This window comes from Montipora capricornis, chromosome 3 (assembly GCF_036669925.1).
Source record: "Montipora capricornis isolate CH-2021 chromosome 3, ASM3666992v2, whole genome shotgun sequence".
Lineage (NCBI taxonomy): Eukaryota > Metazoa > Cnidaria > Anthozoa > Scleractinia > Acroporidae > Montipora > Montipora capricornis.
The window spans coordinates 29,214,620-29,224,619 of NC_090885.1; the positions used below are offsets into that span (position 1 = coordinate 29,214,620).

Below are 10,000 nucleotides of genomic sequence, written 5' to 3' on the forward strand. Positions count from 1 at the left end.
GTCAACATTTGCAGAGATGCCAGGTTGAGTGCAACTAAAAGCTTTTTGCTGTCAGTCACTCGAGTTATTAAGCATAATTGTCACAGTGCAGTACAACTTGTTTGGAACAAGTTCTGATGAATCAAGTCACCGAACAGAATTACTGGGCTTAAATGTTGTCAACTCATAATTTTACTTGTTCCTTGGCATAACTACGATGATTCAGCATTAAAATGGGTACAATAAAGGAAGTGAAAGTTGTATTAACAGAGATTTGAAAACAGAAGTCAATAAATCAAATAACTTGAATTTCTTAGAAGATTCTTGTCACGCCACCATTCATAGTTGTCTGTTTTGTCGCAGGAAGAGTTGACAAATCCAAGTCATTGAAATAAGGATGGTCTAGTGCAGCTTTGGCTGATATCCGTTTGCAAGGATTGTATATCAGCATTTTCTATAGAGAAAAAAAATTGAGAGTGAACTGTTGAACTGAGAATGCTTTCAAAAGCAATATCTTGACACACATGTTCTCATAAAGGTGTCCATAGTCGAGTGTTAGGCTCAGAGTTTTTTTTCAAAGGAAGAAATGTTGACCCAGGTACTGTAAAAGGAAAACCACCAAACCAAGAAACCCAAGGGGATCAAACTTAGTTTTACACTGTACATAGTTTCAAAAACACAGCAGGCTAGTTACTTAAGAGAAATGAGACCTTATCTCGCAGCAAAGAGTGACCAGGGGTTTGTTTCTCAAAAGTTCCAAAACCTTTTTAAAGGGAAGGTACCGCCGAGAAAAAAGTTTCTCTGAATCAAAAGTTCTTTACCTGTATTGTCGTACTTGACCCCTCATTTGGACTAAATGTGTTTAAATAGCCAACAATAACGCTTTAAAAATATGCAATTGCAATTCTAAATTGAATTTATCCGCCATCTTTGTTTTTGTTTATGCAAGCGAGGCTATGACGTAGCAATAGTCAAGGATTTTTCGGGATGACTTTATGCACACCAACCTCGTTCCCTGAGGGTGAAGTGAGTGAAGTGAGGTGAAGTGAAGTTGTTTGTCTCTCCCCCTAGGGGCTTTTCAGGACTAATTTACAATGCTTTTTGTGGGGGACTTTGGCGAGACTGCTTGTTATGCAGTTTAAAAGTTATTTAGAAAATGAAAGATAACCCCGACAAGATTAGGTCAGACCACAATACCAGGGTCATTGTCCCCTACTCTTTCAAGGAGTGAATGGGTTCTTTAATGTCCCATGCTACTTGGTTTCCAACAAGGGGTATGAGATGGGACCACAGGTTTACAGTCCTTATCCGAGAAGACTTGAAAGTCAAACCATTTGATGGTGTAATTACAAAGGCAGCACTTTCTCCTCAGTTACTTTAAGGTCCGGCTGGAGTCGAATTCTTGACCTCCCGCGTAACAGCCCAATGCACAACCAACTGAGCCACTGGTGCACGGTTTAGGGTAAGGGTCTCTTGTCGATGGAGACCGTGGGAACAAGGTTGGATGTACACAAGGAAACACAGGCAAGGAGAACGATACTTTGTAGTCTTGAATCTTAATCCAGAGGGTAAATTGTATTGATAGTGGCTCCACCATCAGAACAGATTAACCTCGTGGTCGTTAAACAGGGTTTTATGTGAGTTATATGCAGGAGTTTTACAAAGCGAAAGGGAGTTTGCATTGTTAACCTGCACTCATTGCTGTGAAATAAGCACCTGGAAATAAAGTTTAAGGGAATTGCTGGATAAAGGGGTGGCTATGCAATATAGACACATGATCGTTTGACGTTAAGGAAGGGGGGTGCAGGCAGACACCACCATCTATTTTGTGGTTTAGTGGGTCCTGTTCGAGTGTATAGTAGTTTTGACCACTCCCCTAATCTCTCGACCCTGGCTTTCTACGATACCCATGTTACAACTTCAAAACAAAAGATAGATTTATATATTTCCATCGAATGGTAAGAGTACATTGTTTCAGTAATTTCTACAAAGCTAAAAAAATTCAACTACATTTCAACAGACTTAACTGTAAGAGTGTAATGTGAAGTGCTAATTTACTACCCATAATGTGGGTCATGAAGTTGGCTTGCCTAATGCAAGGGGCAAGTTAGAATTTGAAATTATTTCTAGGCCTGAGAATAATGCTTTTAATTTACTTATTGTATCTACTCAAAAGTTTTTTTTCTCAGTTTTCATACATGAACACACCTCTAACAAGTCAAGCCCTTCCTTGTCCAGTTGTGGGACAGCTTTCTTCAGGCCCTCTCCATTCCATTTTGGGAAATTAGTTTTATAATCTTGAAGCTGCGACACTCCTGGCCAAGTCTTCTCTGTTGGAGTACCTAAGATTCTTTGAGAAAAAACCTGTGTGAATCATCTTTCAAGGAATTTGATTAAACTTATGCACATCTTTCTAAATAGCTCTTACTAACCAGGATCAAAGGTTGAATATATATGTACTGTGGTGTACACTCAACACAGTACAGCCTGAGAAAAGTAAATGAGATCAGTAACGTATTTAGGATATAAACCTTTGAAACAAGGAGTAAAAACAATTGTTTTAATTTAGAAGGTAGTTACTGTACAGTAACTGCAGAATGCAGAATACTTTTATCCAAGAGAGAGAAAAATAGACTAACAAAAGTCAAACAAAAAAATTGATCCTTTCTTCTCACAAAAAAGGATCAGATTCGCAGACCTTGGTAATATTGGTATGTACATGTAAACATCTTCACATGTAAGTTAGTCATTTTAACAACTTATTATACACACCAAACTCAACATGTCTAACATTATACTTTCTTAAAAAGATTACCTTCCCTCTCGTTGCTGAGTACAGCATGACGTCATACCATTGGCTAGCTCTTTCACTTGAATTAATTAATAGCCACTTACTTTAACTGAGAAATTACCGCAAACTTTACAAACAGCATAAGAAAACAATTGCATCCATGTCAACATGAGCATTGGATTGCCAATTAGTTTTTTTTGTGAAAAAGCCATAGAATCTTGCTCCAAACACATAAGTGCATTCTAGAAGAGACCCAAATCAGAAAAGGATGCAGATACAACAGTTGGACCAGATCAATTCTAATCGCTCACCTCGGATCAACATAAAAAACATGACAAGGCCTTGAGAAATCACCCTAGCCCTAATATTTTAAGCTACCCTTGGTGAAATTGCCGCAAACGTCTGATAGTTTTGGCTTACAAAACCGTTTTTCGCTCAAACAGAGGTGAGCAATCCGAGTTGACCTGGTCCGACTTTGGTCCCTGCCCAAATCAGAAAAAATGTCCTGTACAAGCATGCCCTCAGAACCCTCAACAGTAGTTTCAATAAGTACCAACAGCCAACGAAAAGCGTTGGGAAGGTAAACTACCGGGCAGAGAGGTGAGATTAAAACTTGCAACTTCCTCGGAGCAAACTGCAGATCAAAACACCAACACTGCACCACAAAATTGCAAAGTGGCGCACAAAATTAATGAACAACCGGTTTCACTGCAAAACCCTGTTTGAAGTAAGATGTTGCTATGTTATACCAACCTAAAAATACGGAAAAGTTGGTCAATTTCTGAATCTCCATGAAACAATGGTCTCTTTGTAATCATCTCAGCAAATATACATCCAATACTCCACATATCTACAGGGCAGGAGTATCTTTGACAACCTAGAAGCACTTCAGGAGCACGATACCACAGGGTAACAATCTAAAATTGTCAATTGCAAATATGAGGTTAGTTTGACAGTATAAATATTGCAACGTTGACCTGTCTACTGAAGGAACAGTGTAATAATCTACAATACAAGCAATATTTCAATAATGAGAAAAATGTTGGACAACAGGTGTGCAATTAATTTTAAATTAATATCTGACTTAGTATAGGCAACCAAGTGCTATTGCATCTGTCCATGTAAATTTTACCTCTCTAAGCAATAAAGCAGACCCAACCCAATGTATTGATTGCATGGAAAGATATTCCTAGGAGTGAGACTAAATAGATTTCACTGTCTAATGCCAGATGATTTTACTTGTCAACTAGGGGAATCCTGCAGTGCCTGAGGAGCAAATGGCTACGTCTACAGTGTACTCTCAGGGCGCTTTTCTTTTGTCAGAACTGGCCGGCCAGACCCATCAGTTTGCAAAGAAAATGCAACAATTTGAAGTAACACATGCATGATAATCCCTCGCCTTCGATCCTTTGGAGTATATATTATCCTCAAAGTGTTAATTTGAATCATGTTGTGGAGTTAGTCGTTCCAAATGCCCAGTCTGGCCAGTCAGTTCTGTCAAATGGAAAGCGCCCTTAGAACATTCAGCATATACTGCATCATGATCAAATTTAGTTAGTTGACTACTGGCTGTTTGACATGGTCCTGATGGAGATACCAGGTTTTAGTTTGAACCAGTTTGAGTGGCATGTTTGCTTGAACAAGTTGGTTTCATTTGTTTGATGGATTCATATGCAGTAAGCTATTCATTGTTACAGTGTGAGGTCAATGTTTAACATACCTCATGGGTATAGGCTCTGACAGGGATTCCAAAGGCTCTTCCAAGCCCAAAATCAGCTAATTTTACAAGTCCTTGTTCATCTATTAACAAGTTCTGAGGTTTCAAGTCTCGATGCAAAATTCGACGACTGTGACAAAAGTACATGGCATTTGTGATTTGATAAAGGTAGCTCTACAAAAGAAAGCAAACAGTCAATTTGCAACAGATACACTGTAATTTCCACGAAGATGAAAACAGATCACAACTACCAGAGATCCTCGAGAGATGACTTTAAAAGCTCTTCCAGGATCCACAGAGCAGTACTGTCAATTCTAGTAGTACCATAATTGCAAAGATTTCCACTCACAAGGAGGAATATTATGAGGATTTTGCAAAAATCCAAATTAAGGGACCCCGTAAGATTGTTCTTAGCAAATATTGGAAAATATCATTGACCTTAAATATTACCAGAAGGTTTTGTGCAGAATTAGGCATGCATTAATTAATTAAGTACACAACTTGGCAATTTGCCAGGCACCTAAAAGATTGCACCCATAAACCCTACCTTGACTAACATAGTATCCAACATTTCCTTTGTTGAATCCAAATGCTTCTTCAGGTCACACATGAGAAATTCAAACACCAAATACAACTTAGCTTCATCATGAAGAATGTGCTCCAAAGTAACAACATTGGGGTGATTTCTAAGTTCCCTAAGCAATGAAATTTCTCGTATTGCTGTACTTGGTATTCCTTCATCTGCTAACTCGAGTCGAATTTTTTTCAAAGCCACCAGCTTGTTGTTCTTTTTGTTACGGCCTTTGTAAACAACTCCATATGTACCTGCAAAACAGCATGTAAAGCTGGGCATACTCATCCAGTGGTGTGCAAAAATGCAGTATATAATTATATATATGACAACTTCTATTTAGCCTTTTCTCATGACACATTCAAAGCAAACCCTGGCCTTCACCATTACTGTACATCGTATATTAATTAATCTCTTTCATTTAATTTATGTTACAACTGTTGAATTAGCAAGAAAATGTGTAGAAATTTGAAAAAAAGGATGAAAAGACCTTCAGGTGTGATGTATCCAATTGATTATGAACCAACCGTTTAAGCACCTTGTATTGCATTAAATATTAAAACTCTAGACTTCATTCAAATACTACCACTGGCTGGTGGCAGTTAAGTTTCATTCTACTAATTAAACTATATTAATCATGGTAGCTGACAAATCAACAAACTTCAGCCTTGGCAATTTTTGGATTTCAATCCTTTATCTGTTTTTATTTGTTCTGCCAAATGCTGCCATGAAATGTGATTGACAATATAGTACAACGACTTTATTTAGAAGGGAGACACAACCTATCACAGTTTTCTCACTTATGATCATATACCTTCTCCAATCTTTTCAATTTTAGCAAAATCTTCCATCTTCATACATGTATCCTGCTGTTTAGAACCCATTTCAACTGTTGCGCTGTAGATGGATGTGTGCCTTGATGTGCAGACTTACCTGGAACCAAAAAAAGGCTTTTTTTGGGAAATACACTTAGACCCCAAATTTATGAAACAACAAATTAGAAAAACCTTGTTCTCCCCAAACTCTTGAAATATTAAGACACTGCAGTTACTGCAACATGTATGTGGGTATCAACATCTTTTTGGGGGAATGCAGAGTCAATACATGCACAACAAACAGCTTCCTCAGATAGCACTTTCAAAATAAGGTTTTACAGCATAGAATGCAACATTGAATTTATCATGATCAAAGGGTTTTTTTTCCTCCATCATTGTTGGTTATGTTAAAAGCAATCTTGTTGGTAACCATTTGTTCAGATGTTAAGACTCATACAGACTTGGTTCAGCCAATTCAATGTATTGTTTCTGCTATAAATTACATGTACCTTTCTGTTTCTTATCTTCTAGGGTTTTAGGAAAAGCAAAATACATACAATGGATTGATTCTTGATTTCTTCAAAAAAGAGGATTTAACTGAATATTTTAGTTCCAAATCAATTATTAATAAAAATTTGACTTTTATTTTGGGATAAGATTTTGTTCAGTTGCTGGGATTGTACTGGGAAAAAGAAGCCATGTTTGTCAAGATTTTTTCTGGTAATTTTATCCCATGAAAAAAAAGTCCCCTTGCTCTTAAAACTATTAAATGAGCTATGACTAATTCACCCAAATGTTTCTCCCAGTACTTTCTTCCACAGTCCGCGCGTTGGACACCGTCCACACATGCCTTCTTACATTTTAGAACGCGCTTAAAATGCCATTTGATTAAACGAAAAATAAGAAAGTGATAAAATCAATAATTGTATAGACAAAATGAAGTTGAATAATATTCCTCGATAATAGCCGAGATCTTTCACGAAAAGGGAAGTAATTGCCCATGAATCCAAACGAAATTTTTTTCCGTTCAATGATCCCGAATGATCGATACTGCCAAGCTTTTATAGAACTTGCGTGAACCGTTAATTTAACCTGAAGTTATCGCTTACAACTGAATTTAAAAAATCTATCATGTTTAAAAGAAGGTTTTTGTTAAATTTAAAACAACCCAGGAACGATTCGCCGCCATCTCGCTGTTCGGTTAAAATCTCCAGAACAGGAATAATTCTTACAACGGACGACATTGCACAACAGAAAGCGACCTGCACTTCTTTTTGAAAATTACCTACCTTCGCTTCAAAGGCGACAATGAAGCTGCTCACCAACTAAGCAAAGGAAATGAACTCAAAAATAAGATATCTATCCTAAGTTTTAACAGAATGTACAGTCAAAGAATTGGAAACAAACCTGATAAATGCGTCTCTTGAAAGCTAAGTGCAAATGACCTCAACGTGAGATTCGTATTTGAAAAAAGCGGTGTTTGTTGAATTGGCCAATCAGGGTGCAGTATTCAATTCCCTCTCAGTACTTGACAACTCGACTTGGCTGAGAGAGAAGCCTGGGAATGAGTAAGAGGTTGAAATATATATACCACATCTCCATTGGGCAATGTAAATGACACGTTGGACCAATCAAATTCTTTGTAGTATCATGTTTACTTCCTTTCAACAAAATGGAGGCACTGTATGGGTTACCGTTTCATATCTTAGAAGTTCCTAACCTCAAATTAAGGAAGCCTGGATGGGTTAAACCACCATCGGCGATGGTCGTCTTTGCCTTTGTTCTACTTTCTTATTTTCTGGTTACCGGAGGTAAAGGTTCCAATAATTTTCATTTGATTGTGTCTGCTAATAATACTATTATCTGCATCCTTTGATTAGCTTTTGATTGCATAAACGCAAACCTCACTTACAAGTTTTGGTTTTTTGTCATGTCTAGTTCAAAATACTCGTATCCAAAATTCTGTTCCTTTGATAATTTGATATATTGTTCTAGAGGCCATATTGAATTTGATAGTGGTGAGCAAGCAAAAGAAGTCTGCACCAATGTTACCTCCAGTGCTGCTTTCACTGGCTACGTGGTCAGAAATCAACTGCAAATGTATTGATACATTTATCATGACCCTGGCTTTAAGTAGGGACAGTATTTTAAGGCAGTTTGATCAGTTAAAATATGCAACTTAATTCGTTCTCAGGGTTTTTAGATGAAAGGTTGATTTCTTCGTGAATATAATGTCACATTCACAAATTTCAAAAAAAAAAAAAAACGGAAACCTTGAAATTACATATTTTCCACTGTTTGATCAACTTTCCGTGGTGTGATTGGATCTCTGTTTGACCAATAAAAATTCTCGACATAAGTGCCTTGTTTTCTCTCAAATTCCCCATTCAAGCTATGCCAACTGGTTAGTGATTGTAAGATTCACAATGGCAATAGGTATTTCTTGTATTCTGAAGGAGGGTAGGCTACAAGGGGTGGATACATGTAGGTGCAGTTTTTTTGGGTTAATTGTGGGGGGAAGGTTGTTTGGGGCGTCTGGATGAAAAAGAATCTCCTGATTTTAGATCTCCAGAGGTTGGCATCTCTGCTGTACCAGGTGCTGTACAGGTGCACCTGGAACTTTATTTCCTGCAAGGAGTTTCCTAGCGTCAGTAAATCAAATCATAGCTAAACCGAATACGTGTAGTGCACTGAAAGTGCATTACACACTATGTCACCAAGTTGTAAGAGTGTAAGTCCATGGTGTCAATAGGCCTACAGCATGTGCATAAGTCACGAAATAAACAGGTCTGTTGGAAACATGTTTGAATTTCAATAAATGAGCCCCAAAATTGGCAAGAATTAATTTGTGATGCTGATGAATGATAAACACTTCAAAGAAGAAAAACCGGTGTCTTACTGTCATTTTGTCACAGATGTATCCTTTCAAAGTTTGTTTTGGGAGTTGTTTGTAACATTCATGGTAACTTGATCACAGGCCGCCGCTGAGATTGATGTCACTTTGAATTTTGGGATTTACTTGTGTTTCCAAAAGTACAATACAAAAAGTGAATGTGGCAAAAATTTTCCGAAATCCTTTTCACCGATGGTAACTTTTTATATTTGCAGCACGAAATTTATGTTGTTTTCATGTCGCAAATTTTGTTGCTGATGGCGATTTTTTTAAATTCTCAATCAACACTTTTTAAAAGCTTTCTTTTTCTCTTCCTAAAAACTGTGTATTGATGTTTATTTACTTTTCCATCAAAATTTGTTTCGGGTAAAGCAGGATAAAAGAATCTGTACCTTGCTTAGTTCACATTTTTGAGCATTAAGATAGAATTTTCAGTCCTATGTTTGTCAGCAAGTCATATATTTTGAGGTCTCCCATCCAGATACTAACCCCGCTGGACAAGGTTTGTCTTCAGTGAACTTTGTCAGACACTCGGAGTACACGCTTAAACTTGCTGTGAAAGAGAAGGTGAAGGGAACTTGGAAATGATCAACATCTCAGCCTCAAAGCCAATGTTTCTTGATTCTCTTCTATTTTCTTCAATCTTTGTGGGTTTAGTATTTTACTAGTAACCACTTGTCTCCTCAGGGGGATGTTTACCTAAGACAGCTACTGTGGCACTATAATGATTTATGATACCAAAACGATACTTATTATGTTTTATTACAGCTACATATTATGCAAAGACATTTTTAAGGATGGTGCCTACTAATTCAAAGGTATTTTTGCCTTGGTTTATGATTATGCAGGAACTGTAGATCTTAACAAGTGTTATTGAAATCCAAAAAGAAAATTGGGGGTAACCATGCATTTTTCAAAGATGATTGATGAATAATATTTGTAAAAAGCTAAATATAATACAAAGCAATGGCATTCTTTCTCAAATTGAAGCTAAATTATCTCTGAAAAAAGCATGGTTACTCCCAATTTTCTTTTTGGATGCCAAGAGTACTTACTAAGATATACTTTCTCCAGATAGTTTTAAACCATGCAAAAATATCACTGTAAACAATTAGTAAGCATCACCGATAGGAAATCAGAGTATCTCGCAATGCGCAATAACAATAGTAGGCACCGTCCTTAATCACCTGGAAAACAAAACGCAGCTCAGTTGACAGTTATGGAATAAATCACT

General features: G+C 37.2%; 2 protein-coding genes across 3 annotated transcripts in view; one reads left to right on the plus strand and one right to left on the minus strand.

The window, feature by feature from the left end:
* Positions 1-7,333, minus strand: part of LOC138042808 (cyclin-dependent kinase 1-like) — a 7,913-nt gene extending 580 nt beyond the window's left edge. The window contains exons 1-8 of one of the 2 annotated variants that reach the window (XM_068888825.1): positions 7,281-7,333; positions 7,163-7,198; positions 5,873-5,991; positions 5,035-5,312; positions 4,491-4,661; positions 3,524-3,687; positions 2,188-2,329; positions 1-433 (exon numbers count right to left, since the gene is read on the minus strand). The exon at positions 1-433 is cut by the window's left edge and continues 580 nt beyond it. In XM_068888825.1, the coding sequence (XP_068744926.1) occupies positions 293-433; positions 2,188-2,329; positions 3,524-3,687; positions 4,491-4,661; positions 5,035-5,312; positions 5,873-5,942 (966 nt within the window). In that variant the 5' untranslated portion in view covers positions 5,943-5,991; positions 7,163-7,198; positions 7,281-7,333 and the 3' untranslated portion in view covers positions 1-292. The remainder of the gene's footprint in view (positions 434-2,187; positions 2,330-3,523; positions 3,688-4,490; positions 4,662-5,034; positions 5,313-5,872; positions 5,992-7,162; positions 7,199-7,280) is intronic. The other variant, XM_068888826.1, reaches the window with a different exon arrangement.
* A 187-nt stretch (positions 7,334-7,520) lies between these two features.
* LOC138042812 (oligosaccharyltransferase complex subunit OSTC-like) overlaps positions 7,521-10,000 on the plus strand; it is a 10,038-nt gene continuing 7,558 nt past the window's right edge. Inside the window, exon 1 of the mRNA XM_068888828.1 lies at positions 7,521-7,684. Within this exon, the coding sequence (XP_068744929.1) occupies positions 7,546-7,684 (139 nt within the window). The 5' untranslated portion in view covers positions 7,521-7,545. The remainder of the gene's footprint in view (positions 7,685-10,000) is intronic.